Source organism: Pinus tabuliformis, chromosome X (genome assembly GCF_031772625.1).
Source record: "Pinus tabuliformis cultivar Carrire ecotype Pingquan chromosome X, CPIR1, whole genome shotgun sequence".
Lineage (NCBI taxonomy): Eukaryota > Viridiplantae > Streptophyta > Pinopsida > Pinales > Pinaceae > Pinus > Pinus tabuliformis.
In genome coordinates, this window is record NC_142308.1 from 1352033813 (window position 1) to 1352054649 (window position 20837).

Sequence of the window (20837 nt, forward strand, 5' to 3'; positions counted from 1 at the left end):
TCAAAAAAATATTGTTTTCCACCTCTAAAACTTGATAAGCTTTAACAAATTCAATAAACTATTATGGAAGCATGATAATTATTTAATAGATTCAACCAAATGCTGTGGAAGCTATCCAAAATCTGATAAAGCTCACAAACTTTTAAAGACAACTAATCATATGGATGTATATTGTTCTCCAATTATAAGAAATAATATGTAATATTCTCTTTTGTGGATATGGTCAAAGAGGACGGAATCTACTCATGGTATTTACTGTGGTATTTGTCCATGACATTGGCCCATGGTATTTTCCTTTCAAGGGAAAACAATAAAATAAAGTCTTCGCAGAGTCCATCAAGCCTATAAAAGTGGATAGGAGCTTGATAGTGTGATCATCTATCATATTGTATTTTCTTGAGAACTTGGCATGGTTAGTTCCAGTTTGATCCCAGGGACTAAAACCCGTTGGGTGTGATTTATCCATTGGCCCATGGTATTTCCCTTGGATAGATTCCGTCCACTTTGACCATATCAAAAAAGGAGAATATTACATAATAAACATTAATAAATTCACTCCAATAATAAAATAAAAACCAATATCTATCTAATTAAAAAAATAAAATCTAATATTAATTTAACCAAAAATAATTCAATAAACTATAAATATACAACCCACAACTAAATATTTAAAATTTTAAATATACAACACACAACAAATATTTAAAATTTTATATAATTAAATTAAATTACTAAGAAAACACTTAATACATATCTTAACATCGTGGGTATGAAAACATCGAACAAATGAACGCCTCCCCCCTCTCCCCCGCCCAAAAATCGGCAATCCTCCGGACAGTAAGGTGTAATGGCTATTTGACCATTTCCAGAGGCGCGCGAAGTCGGCTATATATGGGCGTTAAAGCGCGTCTGCCCACTTACAACTCTCTTCCGTCCCTGCGTTCGCCTTGGGTGCTTTTCGTTTCTGGTTCTCTGTTTTTGTGTTGTATTGCCATCATCTCTGGTTCTCTGTTTTTTGTATTGTATTGCCATGGAATCACGCGGCGCTGCAACTTGTTTAATTATCCTAGTCTCTGCTGCGATAATGGCTTCAGCTACGACGGATCAGGAGGTCAATCGCCAGCACAGCGACACCAACATCGTTGAATTTATCAAATCGTCGTGCAACGTGACTCGGTATCCGCAGCTCTGTGTTTCATCGCTCTCTCCATACGCGGGATCTCTGGAGCCCAGGCTGAGCGACCTGGTAAAGGCGGCCATGAACGTGAGCCTGCTTAACGCCCGCAATGCTTCCGTTTGGGCAGCCGACATGGAAAAGAGAGGCGCCAAGATGAGTGAAAGAGAAGGAGCGGCGCTGCACGATTGTATTCAGAATTTCGAGGACGCCGTTGACGAGATTCAGAAATCTTTGACGGAGATGGAGCAGCTGAGGAGCAACACCTTCCACTCTCAAGTCAACGACATGCAGACGTTTATGAGCGCCGCCTCCGCCTACCAAGACTCCTGCCTCGGCGGATTTGAGGATGTGAAGGCGCAGGGGAGGGCTCAGGCGATGGTGAGGGTGGTGGTGCAGAATGAGTCACAGTTGATCAGCAACGCTCTAGCTCTCCTTAACGCATTCGCTGCCACCGGAAATAATGCTATCCATGCCTGAAACCCAAAACTGCTGTGTGGCCGTACTCTACTCTACTAAATAAATAATATGTACTCCACAATTTTTATTAATGTATATTCATAGTTTTTCTGCCTTATGGTCTTTTTTTCACTTTAAATGGCGGATCATGATAAATTAGCCCCACTCTTAGAATATGAACAGCTTTGTTTTATTTTAAAGCTTTTGTTTTAAAAACGGAAATATAACAGTTTTATTATAAAATATAAATAATAAAATAATGTTATTGCAAAAATAGTGTTCAATCAAATCTGCTAAATATGTGCTTAACAACGTTCAATCAAATCTAGGCATAGTTTCCTCTCCCTGCTCACTCTTACGAGCAAATGGCGGATCATGATAAATTAGCCCCACTCTTAGGATTTGAACAGCTTTGTTATATTTTACAGCTTTTGTTTTAAAAACGTAAATATAACAGTTTTATTCTAAAATATAAATAATAAAATAATGTTATTGCAAACATAGTGTTCAATCAAATCTGCTAAATATGTGTGCTCAACAATGTTCAATCAAATTTAGGCATAGTTTCCTCTCACGTCTCACTCTTAACAAACCCTAAAAGAGTGAGTATATATTTTAAAACATTATATATTTCTTTGGTTGATTGTGGTAGACTATGGTATTATAAATTTGTGATAAGATTTGTTGATTTATCACTTATCAAGCTTAACTCAAAAGTGGAATAAAATCACCTATAAACCATTTAAATTCACATCAAATAAGATTATGAAAATATTATTACATGTTGTCTATATTGTTCTAAGGAAACATGGTATGATTATGAAAATATTGTTAAATATTCTCCTTGTTATTTTTAAAATATTATTACATACATATTACCTATTTATTTATTTATTTGGATGACACAACTTATCGTCATACTAAAATTCGATATGTGAAGCACCTCAGCGTTCAAAAGATAGTGAAAATTCAATGGTTCAACTTGATATATGGAAGCACTAAAGTTAATGAATATTAATAGATTCGATTGAATATTTAGACTAGTAAGAGGATGATAATGATGTCGATCATCATGCCTGTCAGAACTAGAACTAGAATAGTACCTATGTCTATCACCTCTCCTATCGAGAGTATCCAACAATCTACCATTTCTAACCGTGTCATCTCTATCTAACCTGTGACCACCATGCGACTCACTGTCATATGCCCCATTAGTTTTGTCCTTTTATTCATGGTTGATTTGAAGTGGCCCTTTCCGCAACAATTATGACAAACTATGAAGTTTCACTGCATTTCCCTCTGCTATTTTCTCTTGTTCTTGTATGATTCAATCATTGTCTACCTTACAACTTCGTATTTCCTTCTTTAAGCTTCTCAGTGTATCTACCAAATCGAAAGAATGTCCAACACCATGTTTCTCATCTGATCCATTGGGAGAGTCTTGGATACTGTAATATACCATCTTGCTAGTCATCTTTGATATTCTTCCTACAATGTATATCATGTCAGCTAAACCAAATCACAATAAACCAATGTACCTTAGCATAGTTCGGGGAGGATACATCATCTACAAGATCAACCAATCAGCTTAATACATGTATAACATAATCATGATAGCATATAGAAACATAACACATACACATATAACCATGTACCCATCATTCTAGCCAGAGTCCAATCATCAATGCATGACAATATCAACTACACATACCATGACTTTATGCATGACAACCACCACCACATCACTATACACTTGACCTCATGTGAACACTAACGTGCATAAGCAATGCATAATCAACCATACACTCATGAAGACGCACTCCACAACAACACAATCAATTTCCCATAGCGACATCACTACAACCATGACCCATTCCATATGAATGCAACAAGCACATGGTCATACAACATAAGAGACACACATGCAACCGACATGAATGCATGACCAACACAAAACCCATTCATTCCAAGGGGTGAACCATGCTCTAATACCACTTTGTGACACCCTCCTCCCACATATACCCAAGTAATTAGCCAACCGGGGTAAACATGTGACGAGAAGTTACTATGATATGATTCGACCTCCTAAGTCACATTAAGGAAGTGGAACTAGAGGAAACACACCATATGACCTTCAACACCAGCAATAGGACCCCTAAGAACCATCCCTACCTTTCTGCTAACCAGCATTTGGGTCCCATTGATATTTTAGACCACTTAACCCCTGGACACTCCCATGATATGGGCATGACAACATCCATGAGGCTCTGGATGCTCTCATGACAAGGCATGCTAGTGTCCAGGGACTATTTTTCTCAGTGTTGTGCCAGTGTTCCTGGGATTTGAACCACTTTTTCAGGCCTAGAGCCCAGTTCGTTGCCCCTAATTGAATGACACCTTTAAAACCGAAAGGTAACAAGGAAACAATGATGCAAATGGAAATACTTGAACAAGACCTTAACTAGACCCCTACTAGCCATGATAGGCATTTTTTGAAACATATCACAAATATGTAATCTATATGTGTAAACAACAAATTTAAGCATAGGGGCCTCATACTCATATGAGAATTACTAAGAAGAATTTATGCCCCGACACATTAGCTCCAGTTTCATCGATTAGTTCATAGATACATTGTTCATTTATTTACAAGTGAAAACATGATGAGATCCATACATAGCCATAATAATAGGGACAGAAATACCAAGGAAGAAACAACCATAAAATCCACATATAAACCAATACTTATAGAATAACACAGAGAAATAACCTCATATTAATGATGCAAAGGCCAACCAATTATGGGACTTCCACGAACCACTCGACCGTAGACATGGTTGAGCCAAAACTCTCTTTAGCTAGTCAACCCCATGCCATATTCCAGGCATGAATGTGGGATCTCATAAAACACATTAATCCAAAACCATCCAGGGGTTCCAGAAACCAACCACCTCAACCCTTCAAATAGTGATTCCACCTCACAGTTGAACATAAAAAAACCATCATCAGATTGGTCTCTACCCAAGCCTTCCAGGGTTCCAGAGAATTTGTTCCAACTAAGGGGTCCAAGACTAGTAACTCAACCAACAACGTATCTAGACTTCCAGAGCGTTTGTCCAATCGGGGCTTCCAAGTGTTTCTGAGAAAACTAGTGTCTTTTCGATCTGCTAGACCCACTAGGATTGGCAGCTATCCAAGAAACAAACAATCAAAGCAATTTGCGATTTCCTTTATGTATGATAGATAAGAGAGAAATAAAGGGGCCAACCTGTATCTCTTGCTTGACTCCTTGCTCTATTTCTCTCCCTCTTGATAGAGCTTGCAAATCCTCTCTTACTTGTCCCGCTTAGAGAATACCTATAGGAAAAAAGTAATAAAACACCATCAAAGCATCTCAATCTATTATATCATAAACAATGAAGAATCAAAAATACATTGAACATACAATGGCATTCACAAATAACAAGATTCACAAGTACACGATTGTATGGAGGAAAACTCAAAGAACTTTATTAATAATAGAAGAGAGGATTACAACCCAACTGTCTGATCCAGCATCATCCTCCCAGCATCAAAGCCCTCTTTACCTCATGAAAAGTAAGATCACCCAACAATACAATGTTCTCTCTCAAAGACAAACTATCAACACTTCCTTACAAATTACAAAATTCCACCCTCTAGATCTCTCAGATGAGGGATCCATTTATAGATGTCTACAAGGGTGTGAGTCATCTATGGGTTTTTGATTAGTGTCATTCCAATCGTAGTTCTTGGTTCCACTTGGAGATTTCTTAGATATCTTACTCATCCCTAGGCGAATTCAGAGAGGCAAGTGTGACAGGAGAAGTTTCTAAAAGATTCCATGAGTATCCACTTAGCAAACTGTCTCAAACATTTTTCCATTCTCTCTCATCGCACCCCATAGAAGGCCTCTTTAGTATGCATCACATCTAGCTAGTGTAGGAGTCAGTATGCATTGCGCCTTGACAGTGGAGCAATTAGTATGGTCTAGTTTTGGCCAGTTCTGAGTGGTTTTTTAGGTGGAACTTATGGGGAATGATGTAATCAATTGACTATGATCCTTTAGGGTATGAAACAACACTTTTAGGGGTCGAAGAGCCCTTGGTTTATTGACATATAAGATTTGGGGTTGCAGTGCCCAAATATGTCTATAATAGTTACCCTCTAAAGCATGAAGTCGTAAATCTTTAGATGTCGGGTGAAATGCTTTATCATGAGGATCTGAGGTATCCAAACTGGAAGGTGACCTGTATAAGATACAATACAATACATCATCACAATATAATTTTCCATGATCTAGCTGAGGTGGGCATTCCCATGCTCAGCTTTATAAATTCATTTTCATGTACATAGAACAGATAATTGTCTGCAGTTGCAGGCTGATAATTCTTTATATGTAGATTCATCATCCATTAGCTTGGATGATCATCTATGTAGCTTTTGTATACATTTTATGTCTTTTTATTATTGAATATATCGCAGCCCAGATGGATGAAACTAGATCCGGGGCCTTCAAACTCATTCAATCTTTGCCAGATGTACAAGTCGATCCATGTGAAAAGATGTCCTGAAGTCGAACATGGAAATAGATCACCTGATTACCAGCCAATAATGTAAGCTTTTAATAGGCGCGAGAGGAATCATCGATAATGATAATGACCCTCATTGTACTACAATACAATTTACATGGTGTGAATATATGTTTCGATGTCAAACACCATGTAAAATCTCTCGGTCAAAGGCCATTGATGTAAACCTGTCGTCGGAAGTGAGAAACTTGCCATTGAGGCATGCAAGCTTCAAAGTACTGAAAGGGTTGTTTCTAAGTCAACTTCTTGGATAATGAGCTGATGTCGACAAGAAGTGACCCGTCGTAGGAGGGCCTTAATGTATCCCACATCAACGACACAAAATGGAGCAAATGATTTTCTGGAGGTGAAAACGATCTAGTGATACAAGGTTCAGGAATGGCAGTCATGAAAAATGGAGGGTGAAGGTATTGCAGTGGATGAGGCATTAACTGGATGGTGAATTCTCTGAATGACTTCACTTGAACATATTGGCAACACTGAGATGGATTGGTAGCATTAACCCCAAAAGATGGATGGTACGGTAGACCAACGGTGATATTACTGGTGAATGGAATAACCCAACCCGAATCAATCATGGTGATGGAGTGAAAGTGTCATGTTCAAGAGTGACCTGCTACAAATAAAATTCTTTAAGTTTTCTTCCTTGTTTCCCCAGTCATTGCTGACCAGTACCTCTTTATTTTTGTCAAGCTTGAGGAGGATAACATATGATTGTTCTATAAGTTTCCCTTTGGGCAAACCTGTCGCTATGTTTTAGCGAGCCTAGCGACAATGAAACTCGTTCTTGTTTAGGCGAACAAGTTTGTCGCTATTGTTTTAACGAGTTTAATGACAAGGATAACTTGGTCCTTTTCATGTTTAGAGAGTTTGAAAAGGGACGAAAAGGAAACGCCAGTAGTCCTTTTTTCGTAGCATAATCCCTTAAGTCCGAAAAATTATAAAATAATATGTAAGGGATGATTTTTCGATCGCTTTAGTGGGCCGAAAAAACAAGCACTCGATCTTTTTGTGGGATAATCCCTCATGTCCAAAAAGATTAAAATATGCAGGAGGGATGGCACTTCCAATTACTTTAGCGAGATGGAGAGGCCAATTGATCGACAATCTTTTCATATTTAACGAGTCTGAAAAGAGTTTAAAGTGGACTCGTTTTCTGAGGAACGAGTGGTGTTTAGGGTAGCAACTGGTTCTGGGTGAGCTTGGAACTTCTCAAAACATGGTGATGTGGAGAGGGTGGCTAGCAGGACCACTCATCACAGCTGTTCCTGAAAAGGGTAAACAATCAAGTGGAACCGTATAATCGGCCAAAAGAATGGAGGTGATGGCAGGAAAACAACCAAGGCTCAAAAGGTTGACATTATGGAAATCACAAAGGTTATTTACCAAAGGTGGGTTTATTTTTTAATGAGCTTTAACTCTGGGGGAACATATGCTTAGTGGTAGGTTTATTTTTTAATGAGCTTGAACCATGTGATAACATTGCTCCTTTTGCCTTTTTATGTAAACTAGAAATGACCAAACTAAAAAGCTAAAAAAACTAGAAAGCTAAGGAACTACTGAGGTTAGGTAGGATGGTTTCATTCACGGAATGGTTCAAACGCTTCCATTACTTCGTCCGTAGCGCAGACAAAGGTGAATGGTGGGTCAAACCAATCATCTAACCTAAGAAGTTGAAAAACTAAAAAGCTAAAAAATGAAATTGGTCACTTTTTTTGCTTGCATAAAAAGGTTTTCATGCCCCCAGGTACCGGGAAAAGGAGAGTCTCCAGGTAACCATGTGGGAGTTACTACGGTTAAGCAGGATTGTTTTTAATCAGTGTTTAGACAAAAAAACTTCCTTGGCTTCATCTGTAGCATAGACAAAGGTGAATGGTGTTTCAGACCAATCACATACCCTATAGGGAAACCTATCTTTTTAGATGGGTTCGTCTGCCGAAGTGGACCAGGGTGCATGCCCCCTAAGCTTCATTTCATTCACCAGACTACTCACTACAATCAGGTGGATGGAATGAAGGTTGAAGAGACACTTTTGATGCAAAGAGACTATTTAGGGATGATGTTTGACTTGGAGTTGTGTTTGAACCAGGAAATGAAAGTTGGTCGATAAGCTGGACAATTTTGCCTTCATGTGGGAAACACATCACTCGAAAGAGTGTGGAAACAATAGCTTCCATTCTATAAACATAGTCACATCCAAGGAGTAGATTGTAATCTAATGGTCCCCAAACTACCATCACGTTCAAATGAACAGTTTTCCTTTTCAAAGTTATCGACAACTTTGGAAGGATCCCTAATGGTCGACTGGTTCCTTTGTTAAAGCTTGACAAATTTTTTGTAACAGGCATAAGCGATGGAGAACCAAGCGCTTTCCAAGCAGTTGAGGAAAGGATACTCACTAAAGCCCCTTCATCTATGATAGTGTCGGACACGATCATTTTGTAGACTTGTACTATGATTCAGAATGGTACATTAGAAGGAAGGCGGGATTTTGCTAGCAAATTCCAATCGAAGGAAGTGATTAGACTACTTGGAGGGGGTACCGAATAAACGATTGAATGAACTCCTTGAACTAGGGAATTTTCCTCCTCTTGTAAAGGAATGGGTGGATTGCCCCCAAGTTCATCAGGCTCTGTGTTAACAAAAAGAATTTGAACCGTATCGTTTTCATTCTCTTTGGAAATTGTATCATGTGAAGGTGGACCTTCTAAAGGTAAAACTGGATCGATTGCTATCTCGACCTGTTGAGCTTGGTCCGATGTGGACTCAGAAGATTCACCTTCAACGATAGGTGTTTCGACCGACAATTGAGTCGTGTCAGTCGGATTTTCAACTAGTAAAGGACTTGGTGAGAGTTTCTTGTATCCAGGTGGAAGTCTCTGTGGCGAAGCAAGACAGTTATGCAAGATTCTCTTGGCCTCATCCAAAAAAGGACAACGGGGAAGGTGATGGTCTTTTTCACATAATATACATGGAATTTTGACCTTTCCTTTCTATCCGGGAACTTCTTTTTCACTAGTTGATGGTGTGCTGTCAACTTGATCGCCAGAGGTTGATGACACCGGATGGTGTGAATGGGGGGACCATTCTCTCAAGATCTGCGGAATGCAAGGACAATCTCGATGAAAATGGTTTCCTATGCAAATTAGATAAGGATATTTAGGAGATTTAATGTGCGGATTTTCACCAGATGATTCATGGTTTCCCCCTTGATTAACTGACTTCTTCTTCTTCTTCTCTTTCCCTTTCTTCTTCTTCTCAGCTACTTGGTTACTAGTGTCACTTGTTTCACCAAGCGAAGAGGAAGAAGGGGAGGGAGAAACAAATGAAGTAGAAGGTGAAGGGTCAACTTCAGTATCAAGTGGTTGTTGATTCGATTGTTGAGGAATGATGGTATTTTGAACAACAGAGGTTGAGAATATCCATACCGGTAGACCAATTGTGATTCCTGGAAGGGACAATGTGGCCATATATGGAGCTTCAATATTTCCCCAAGAAGAAAATAGACTAGGATTCCGCTCGAGAGTGATTCCATGATTGGTGGAGTCCATTATCTCAACCTAAGATCAATGAAGGAAAAGGGATGTTATTCCGAATTTAATAAATTTTAATGACACTTTGACACAACTTTGCTTTTTCAATTTTTAAGAGTCGAGAAAAAGCTAAAGATGACTCTAGTCCCCTTCGATTTTTAATGAGCCCGAAGTGACAAGTGCTCAGATGGACCTTTTCTTTTAAGGAGTCGAAAAGGAATGAAAGTGACTACTCTGGAGATCTAGATAGAGGGATTACCAAACCAATCACAAAATTGCAATATACACCTTGCTGGTAAATTAAAGAGAAATTACCAAGGACTTACATATGGCAGTCAACCTTCCCAAATGTTGTGTTCAGTGCCTTACGATCGATAGGGTGGCATACACGGCTTCCTATAGATAAAGAATGTAAGCCTATTATGGTATCCCAATATATACTCGACGGTATGGGGAGCACAAGTCCGTGCTAGCACTTGTCATATCAAAGAGGAGGAATCACCCAACCTTCGATAAAATGATAGTTACTAGATTTTACGACAGCGGAACACGTCTCTAGTCTAGACCTCTAGATGTGTTGCGTTAGGTTCCAAAGCGTTGTTAAGTTCATTGAGATTTATTTTACAGTTGATCTTGTTTAGAAGTTTGTCTTTCAAGGTTCACCGTGTGATGTAGATGTAAAATTCCTAACTATGCAATCTAAAATGACAAACAGTCGTTGTTTATTTTTGGAGATGAAAATCCTAGCTACTAAGGAAGGAAGATTATGATTCTTTCAACCAAAGAGAAAAGAGCACACACTAAATGAATTTTTCCTAAATCATTTTTCGCACACAGTCTAAATGCAAATGAAAATTTCCTTGTATTTGTTTTTCATTCCCTTAATGTGAGGAACGCCAAAAAGGAAAACTAAGTATAGATCTGAACTATTTTCTTCAAAGCGACATTTTGACAATTTCTTTTCAAAATGGAAAGGAAGACTAAATGACACTTTTCAATTTCGAATAGAAAATACTTTCGACACTTCAAATAACAATAAATCAAATCAAATATAAGACAAAAAGTTCAATCGACTATCTAGAGAAGGAAGACTTTACGAAACTTCTCTTTTTGACAAAAAAAGATAGTTTGATTTAAGTAACTTTTCAACAATAGATTGTAAATGATAGACAAATACATAAAAACATTTACTAATCCTTATCATTAGAGGTTGAACTATGTAAAGAAAGGAGGCTTCACTAATGAGATACTGTTCATAAGCAGCAGAGCAATCAAACAGAGCTGAAAACAAGGAAAAAAAACCCAAATTTCAAGGAGAGAAATAGGATTACTCAGTCATCACACCTGTGCCTCAGAGAAACAGGGATGCATCTCACCTGCTACACATGGGAAGTGCGATGCATACTGGCTTCCAGTTAGAGACAGTGCGATGGGCCAGGGAGCGCAACTGAGATGGGTTTTGGCTCAAATTTACAATCGATTTCAGTGGATTAAACTAAGCTATTATGGACAGTAAAGAGCAAAGTACACGGGTATGATCTTGGGAGGTTAATGAGCTACCAAAAGGGCATCTAGGATGCTTGTAAGTTAGATGTTCAATTCATAAACTAAACCAGAGATTGACTGAAGCAGCATTCATCTACTTTGTGATTGCATAGCAAAAGCAGTTCGAAGGCTATCTGGCTAACTTCAGGCTCCATCTATAGTTTATCAAGAAAACAACAATAACAAAAAAACAAACTATTCGCTCCCCAGTGAAGTCGCCATTTTGTTTCGGGTATCTAGTGTCTTTTCGATCTGCTAGACCCACTAGGATTGGCAGCTATCCTAGAAACAAACAATCAAAGTAATTTGTGATTTCCTTTATGTATGATAGATAAGAGAGAAACAAAGGGGAAAACCTGGATCTTTCACTTGACTCCTTGCTTGATTTCTCTCCCCCTCGATAGAGCTTGAAACTCCTCTCCTACTTGTCCCACTTAGAGATTACCTATAGAAACAAAGTAACAAAACACCATCAAAGCATCTCGATCTATTATATCATAAACAATGTAGAATCAGAAATACATTGAACATACAATGGCATTCACAAATAACAAGATTCACAAGTACACGATTGTATGGAGTAAAACTAAAGGAACTTTATTAATAATAGAAGAGAGGATTACAACCCAGCTGTCTAATCCAGCATCATCCTCCCAGCATTAAAGACCTCTTCACCTCATGAAAAGCAAGATCACCCAACAATACAATGTTCTCTCTCAAAGACAAACTATCAACACTTCATTACAAATTACAAAATTCCAGCCTCTAGATCTCTCAGATGAGGGATCCATTTATAGATGTCTATAAGGGTGTGAGTCATCTTTGGTTTTTTGATTAGTGTCGTTCCACTTGTAGTTCTTGGTTCCACTTGGAGATTTCTTGGATCTCTTACTCATCCCTGGGCGAATTTAGAGAGGCGAGTGTCATAGGAGAAATTTCTAGAAGATTTCATGAGTATTCACTTAGAAAACTGTCTCAGAAATTTGTCCATTCTTACTCATCGCACCCCACAGAAAGCCTCTTTAGTATGCATCGCACCTAGCTAGTGTAGGAGTCAGTATGCATCGCACCTTGACAGTGGAGCAATTAGTATGGTCTAGTTTTGGCCAGTTCTGAGTGGTTTTTTAGGTGGAACTTCTGGGGAATGATGTAATCAGTTGACTATGATCCTTTAGGATATGAAACAACACTTTTAGGGGTTGAAGAGCCCTTGGTTTATCGACATATAAGATTTGGGGTTGCAGTTCCCAAATATGTCTATAACACCAGGACTAGTAACCCAACCCACCAAGGGCTTCTATAGAATTTATCCAAGTAAGGTTTCCAGGGTTAGTAACTCAACCCAAGAAGTTACAGGGCTTCCAGAGTGTTTTTCCAGCCAGGGCTTCCATGAACTAGTAACTCAACTCAAGCTAATGGAATCATGAGAACCAACTAGAAAAACAAAGAAATGAACCCACAACACCATGGCTATCATAGAAATTGAAAATCTAGGAAAATCCACTGTCAATCCAGGAAATCCTTCATGCCATTGATAGATCAAGACCAACAAACGACATGCATATGCCATGCATGCCAAAACTAGTGAGGAAAACATACATGCAACTCACTACTTGCAAGCCAAATCTGTTGTAGTTGTTGATCCCAATGTCCTCTTGCGCTTTCCTTCTCTTCCTTTACCTTGTTTCCCTAAAAATCCAAGTATTCCATTCTCTCCAAGAGTGCTCCAAAAAAACTATAAGTGTCCAAGAGTATGAGAGAGAGAGAATAAAGAGAAAGCTCTAAAACTGAATTGAAAAAAGTCTATGAACTGATCCTCGTAAGCATTTTTATTAATGAGGCATCTCTTTCCTTCATTTTCCTTGTTTTCCCTCCTCACATGCAACCTATGACTTTTCACCTCCCTTCTCTCCCAATTTCCATTATTTTCATAAATAAATGTGCCAAAATTACATGCTTCCTATCCAAAGCCTTAGCCATTGTCTTTCCCAATTTTTTTAGCTGCAATAAACCAATGCACACCCACACTGTGATTTTTTTCCCAACATTCAACTTGGAATAAGTGTCCCTTCAATCATGGTAACTATTATTTTTCTTTTATTAACTTTTATTTCAAGGAATTTTCACCACGACTATTACAATTATATAAAATATGCCCAATATGCGGGTGCTTTTAATGGAAACTCAATTGGGGATACAATAGTTCCACCTTTCTCTTTATCTAAGAAACAATTAGCTACATTTGAAATAATTTTATGCCACTTGGTTGATGTTGAAAGAAATGATGCTTTGAAAATGATTATTCAAGGAACAGATGGAACTGGGAAGTCTTCTCTTATTCACTTTATTTCTCATGCTCTTTATGCTTCTGCAATGGGTGGAAAATATACATTGTTGTTGGTCACTCGTACTGGCATTACTGCTTTCAACTTTAAATATTCCTATAAAATATATGAAACCGCTGAATGGGCAACGTTTCAAGAAGAAATGAGACACATTCGCTATGTTTTTATTGATGAGATGATATTTATAGGTATAAGGTTGTTTATACAGATATTCACGTTTTTGAGAGGCCTTTCTTGAAAATAAAGACTCTTATTTTGGTGGTTGGTCAATGATTCTTGTGGGTGACTTTGGGCAGCTTCCTCCTATCAACAATAAAAATTTGTATGCAAGAAGAATAACAAGGAAAGTGTTGTGGGAAAGATTCAATATTGTTGTCACATTGGATAAAATCTTTAGGAAACAAGGAGATGATCCTAGAAAAGCATTTTTTTGAAATATTTTAACCAATATCAAAAATGCAGATCCTACTCTGCATGATTGGGATCTTTTCAAGTCACGTGTTTATAATTGCCTACATCTAGAGGAAAACAGTTTATTTGATTATTTGGTTCACTTGTTTGCAACAAATAATTTGGTCAATTTGCACGATCAGAAGATGTTGAAATCATTGAATTGTCCAATTGCGAGGTGTTTTGCAGATCAAATGAGAAGAACATAAATAGTTGACAACAATGATGATGTGTTGGAGCATGAAGTGTTGTTATGTCATGGAGAGTGTGTCATGTTGACATGTAATTTGTGGGTTGAAGCTAGGCTGGTAAATGGTGCACTTGGATATGTTGATGATATCTTATGTATGGTTGGTTTGAAGCTGCCTAAACTTCCAATGTTCGCTACAGTTATTTTTGAGAATTGGACAAGTGCTCCATTTGATATAAATTTTCCAAACATTATGCCTCTAACACTTGTAGTTAGATGGAATATTAAACAAATTCCTTTAAAAATGGCGTGGGCATTTAGTATACACAAATCGTAGGAGATGACTTTGCAATTATCTAATGTTCATATAAAATATAGAAAGAGGCAAGGTTTCAAATTTACAACTATATCAAGAGTGAAATCATTGGATGTTTTACAAACTTCACCACTTGTTTATTTTCAACATTTTTCTAAAAATAAAAACAATGAATATGTCACACTTATGAAGAAAGAGGAAGAAAAATTGAATACAATATCATTCTAACATATTTATTTTCTTTAATTACAATATTTTATTGAAAATATAATTACATGTATTGCCATAAAATATATTGCTTGGAAAGAACTTTTTTCTAGAAGGAAAAGAATTAAGTGCATTGTCATTTTAATATCATGAACAGTAAACAACATATGCAATCACACAACACATAACAATATGCTTTGAGAGAGAAAATAAATTTCAAGATATGCACCAAGTGTTGAAAAAAATATCCTTATATAGAACCATAGTTAGACATGAATAAAGTTAACAAATAAGTATGAAATACATGTACTAAAAAAATGAACTAAAGATAGGAAATTTATGTGATATCTTAATATGCATTCAACTTAGGAATTTTTTTTACAAAAGGCTTTCACTTCAACATTTGATTGGGACATAGAAATGTTGTTCCAAAAATATATTTTCATGTGATGACAAAAAAAAGTTCCCTAAAAAGAACTTATGATGAAAACATAAATGATTAAGTGCATTGTAGTTTGAATAACAAGGTTCACTATGAAATGCAATCAGATAGAAAATAACAATTTTCTTTAACATAATGAAATAAAGAGCAAGATATGTTGAGAATTCTTGAACAAAATATCATTTTATTCAACCACAAATATACATTAATAACGTTAGTAATTGAGTACAAAATACATCCATTAAGAGATAAAAGTCATGACAACAAGTCAATGTGGTGGTTTAGTCCACATTGAGCTCGGGATTTTGTTTTATAGAAACATTTCACTTGAAAATTTCATATTGAAATAAAAACCTTGTTCAAAAGATATATTTGTATGTACTTTCTGAAATAAATTACTTCAAAAAAATTTAGGTTCAAAATGAGAGAGATTATCTGCATTGTAGTTTGAAAATGAGGCTTCACTATGAAATTGAAATGCAATTAGAGAACTGTCATATAACAATTTCATTTGACAAGGTAAAAAATAAGTCTAGTATATGTTGAGAAGTGCTTACGAGAATATCTTAATATTCAACCAAAGGTAAACAAGAATAAAGTTAAGAGTTGGGTAGCAGATACATGCATTAACAAATTAAAGTGACAACAAGAAATCAACGTCATAGCTCAATGCACATTCAACTATGAGTTTTTTGCTACAAAAAAACCTTTTAAAAAAATGATTTTGACATACAAGTATTGTTGCAAAAATATGTTTGTATGCAATGGCGGAAATAAAAAACTTGATAAGAAACTATCTTGAAAACATGAGAAATTTAGTGCACTATAGTTATAATACCGCAATTCACAGCCAAAGAGATATGTAAACACACAACATAAACCAATTTGGTTTGATAGATAAAAAAAAGTGGGACATATCCTAAGGAGCGTTTAAGAGAATGTGGTAATATTCATCCATAGGTATAATGAAGAAAGTTAATAACTGAGCACCAAATATATCCATTAAAAAATGAAAGAGATGACAAAGAATCAATGCCATTGCTCAATACGCACTAAACTAGGAGTTTTGTTTTTCAAAAGGATTTGACTTGAAAAATTGCTTGTGAAATACAAGTAATGTTAAAAAAATATAATTTCATGTAAATCCATAAATAAAGATCTTGAAAAGAAACTATGTTGAAAATGATATAGTTTAGTGCACTATAGTTTCAATATCAACCTTTATTTTCAAATAGATATGCAATAACATGAAAAATAACAAATCGACTTGAGGAACAAAATAAGGTGTAGCATACCCAAATCACTGTCAAGCACAATATGCTAATATTGATTTAGTTATCAACTATGTTGAAAATGATATAGTTTAGTGCACTATAGTTTCAATATCAACCTTTATTTTCAAATAGATATGCAATAACATGAAAAATAACAAATCAACTTGAGGAACAAAATAAGGTGTAGCATACCCAAATCACTGTCAAGCACAATATGCTAATATTGATTCAGTTATCACATTTTACCTAGTTTCTGAAAGTTTTTAGAAAATGCTAAGAGTTTCAGTGTCAACGTTTTAGTTGTAATAAACAGGGAAAATGTTGATAGTGGGATTATCAACGTTTTTCATGGTTTCGATAATATTTTTAGAACAATGTTGCTATCACATTTTTTATTATGTAATTTTTAAAAAATGTTGAGAACGAGAGTTTCAATGAAATTTGTAATAAACAACTCTAAAACACTGACAATGGGAGTGTCAACATTACTTGTAATAAAAAGGTCCTGCTTCTGACAGCTGGAAAATTAGTGCCAAATGAAAAATTTAAACTTTTTGATGACCAAAGAATAGTGCCAATGGAATATCATGTTTAATCTCAAGTGTTTTATTGAAATTTTAAGTTATGAAACAAGCTCAGTAGTCAAAGGGAAAAGTTGCCAAAACATGTTTGTTTTTACTTCACAAAAAACTTCATTTTTTAAAGTGTTTTTCATGTAAAAGGCATTAAATTCGGGATACATTTCTGAATAGTTTGAAACATATTTTCCAAATATGAAAGACTTTTTCATCCAAAATGTACCCATTTAGAAAAACCTCTCTCAGTTTTCTAACAACTATTATTTTTTGAAAAATTCGAAGGGATATTTGAAAGGTTGTTTTTCATAACTTTACAATCTCGTTTAAGTAATTGTTTTCAAAATCATATCCTGAACATATGAGAATGAATTGCATTAGAAAAAAATAAGTTTGTGTCCATAACTGACCCATTTAGAAATGCCTCTCTCATTTTTCTAATATCTATAATGGTTTTGTATTTTTGAAGGGATCATTAGACCTGATTTTTCAGGATTTCGTGAGGAAAAAGCTCATGGATAGTTGTTGACTTGGATTCCACCTCACCAAATTCGACGTGCTAATCCTTATCTCCAACCATGAATCTAGAAACAACATTATATTTAGATGTAGATCGGATTAGGAAGTTTTTTATATGCATGTATCTGATAAAGTACGTATTTATTTTTAGATTTTGTAGATAAGTTATGCTAGAAACTTGTTTTAGTTTTGTAGTCTTTTCTATAAAGACAATTTCTATAGAAGAAGAAAAGGCTAGAATTTTATGAAAAAAAATATTTTTCATTTTGATATATTTTGAATATATTTGCAATTTTTAATAACCAATTTACATGAAACTCATGTGTTGTAGTTCCCAGTCAGTCTTCCTTTTTGTAATACAAGCTTTCTTCCATGTCTGAGAATGTTAGCTTCTAAGACTGGATTTCATTTATGCTCCTTTCTTGTATTATTAGCCATTAGTATTTGTTATTTCAATCAACTATAAACTTTGTCTCACTTCACTTTTCTTCTTCCAAGTTCTCAAACAATCAAAGGGTTTGTTTCTATCATGTTTTTAGTAGCTGTTGTGGGGAAAAATGCCTATGCAGGACGATCCTATCCACCTAAGGTGTGACAGTGCCTTAGCAACAAACGAGTACAGCTATACTGGTTTCTTCCTTTATGAAATGTGAAAGAAGAGAGATCAATAGACTTACCGGTGTCTTCCGTTTGTCCCTCGATCCAATCTCCCTTCTCTTTGGGTGTTCACAGCTACTTGCCTTCTTGCTTATCCAGCTACAACTTCCTGCAAGATGACAAGAGAACAACTACTTGTGACAAGAGAACAGCTACTTGAGACAAGAGGAGAACACTACACAAAGACAGATGTTCACATTCATAACTAGTTTAGGATTAGAAATAAACAAAATACACTAATACATTCATACATCAAAATACATCAGCATATAGGAGAAACCAAGATAGCTTTATTGATGAATAACAAGGTTCAGGAAGAGATACAACCCAGAGGGATCCAATCCAGCATCTCCTTCCCAGCAAATGGAATTCCTATCTTCAGCCCCTTCAAAGCATTAAGCACCCAATGATTCCAGTCTCAAACCAACATCAATTCTTTGCAATAATAAAATTCCAGCCTCTAGATCTCATGGAGGAGAGATCCATATATAGATGGTTGGAGAGAGGATGAGTCATCTTGAGATCTGACTAGTGTCCTCTCCCTCTATCAGTTCTTGAGTCCACTTGGAGGTTCTTGCTTCCACTTGGAGATTTGGAACCTCTTACTCATCACCAGTCGAATTCCCTGAGGCAAGTGTCATTTTCGAAGCTTCCTGGGTCTTGACACCTTGAGAAATGAGCCCGCCACTTGTCCACTCTCGTTCAGCGCAGGTAGCCTTTGTTCCAGTTGACATTCAACGCAGGTAGCCAGTGTTGGCTTTGACATTCAGTGCAGACAGCTAGTGTAGCCACTGAAATGATCCTGAATTGACTTGTTTCTGAGCAGTTTCAGGTGGAGAACTTTTGTGAATTGTTGTGGTTTGTTAGCCTTGTTCCTCTAGGGGTAGGAACAACATGTTTAGGGACTTTGGATCCCTTAGATTATGGAAATTTCATGCTCAATGCTGTAAGGCACAAAAATGTCTATAACAGTAGCTTGCTCAATAGATCTATAATCTCACTTGCTTACAAATGGACTCCATGCCCAACGATAGGTTTTGTAAACTTCCCAATCAATTTCATCCTATGATCTAAATATGGCCATCAAACTCAATTGTGAAACCTTCTACTATAATGACCATAAAGTAGTTGAGTTTTACAAAGAGATCACTCTCTCGCTTGAAGGGCTAACTTTCAACCTAAAAAGGGTTTTGAGGTTACCTTAGGTTTTTTTCCCATAGCGAGGGTTTTCACTAAGTGATAAAATTTTAGTGTCATTACCAGGGAGGTGAAGTTTCATGTCAAATTATCCCTAGGAGAATGAAAAAGATCAGATCTGCTCTCTCATGGTGAACATAGGACAAACACAGAAGGTTGTGCATCATTCACTTGGTGACTTCATTCTCAACTGAATTTAGAGCTCAAAAATTTCATGACGATTCCACTAGCCGAAAACTTAGTTGTTTGAAGAACTATTTTGTGACTCCACTATCTCAAGATGGATCCATAATACACAAGGTATGCTCCTATGAATCATTCTCATATTCCTATCTTTCCAAATCATATTCCTTGCATAGATTGGCAGACATGTTTACCAAAGTTTAAGGATCAGGAAAGGGATGGTGTTGGTTAACATTTAGTCAAATTCATTTGCATATTCATAATTTAAGAGTTTACCTGCCTAAAGACTACCTTATGAATATGTTTATCGAAGCCTTAGAAGAAAAGACAAGATCCTGGTATGAAAGGTTACCACCTGCAAGTCTTTATTCTCTTAAATATTTTCATATTGTTTCCTATAAGAATTATAAGGACTGCTCTCAATCTTCATCACTTTTATATAACTGTTGTGAATCTATCAAAATATTTATTCAATATGTGGGAATTGACATTGATAATGAAGATTTAATGGATGAAGAAATCAAATAAGCCCTGTTTGAAATTTCTTTTCATTAGGAAGAACTAGTAGAGACTAGTTACCATAAATCTCAGGAGAGGTTTCAGCAAGAAGTAACTTATTCCTTAGTTGAAAATCAAATTGATAAGAATCTTAACGATGATAGTGATATGCCATTCCATGAGTTTGATGAAAATGTAAAACAACCTTACTAATATTTTTGTGATTAAGATAGTCGACAGTGTTTTCAACATTATTCATACGACAAAGAAAATGATAGGGATAACCATCTAGATATATTTTTAAATTAGTTATTTTCTAGATTTTTGTCTCATAATGAAAATTGTGAAAATCAGAATTTTCAAAGCGCACACATGGAAACTCTAAGCAGTGAAACTAGTCATGAAGATAGATACCTAGAGCTAAAAAGAAATACTGAAGAAAAGAGGGATGTTTTAAACTCCTTGAATGGAACTAAAACTACTCTTGATTTTACATCCTTGAAAATGACAAACTCTAAAAATTTTAAAGGACAAGATAACAGTCTCATTGAATCACAAGAAAGGGTAGTTTTAAATGTTTTTGATGCACATGGTGTGGTTGTTCTTTTTGAACCTGTTCAAGAATGTATAGAGGCTTTTTCTATTATGAATGGTGAAAAACCT

At 36.2% G+C, this 20837-nt stretch overlaps 1 protein-coding gene across 1 annotated transcript; it reads left to right on the plus strand.

Annotated features, from left to right (window-relative positions):
- Window positions 1-1030: 1030 nt before the first annotated feature.
- LOC149145084 (pectinesterase inhibitor 9-like) lies at window positions 1031-1654 on the plus strand. Its single transcript, XM_089447570.1, has one exon. It carries the CDS (start codon window positions 1031-1033, stop codon window positions 1652-1654), a length of 624 nt encoding a protein of 207 aa, XP_089303696.1.
- Window positions 1655-20837: the final 19183 nt, after the last annotated feature.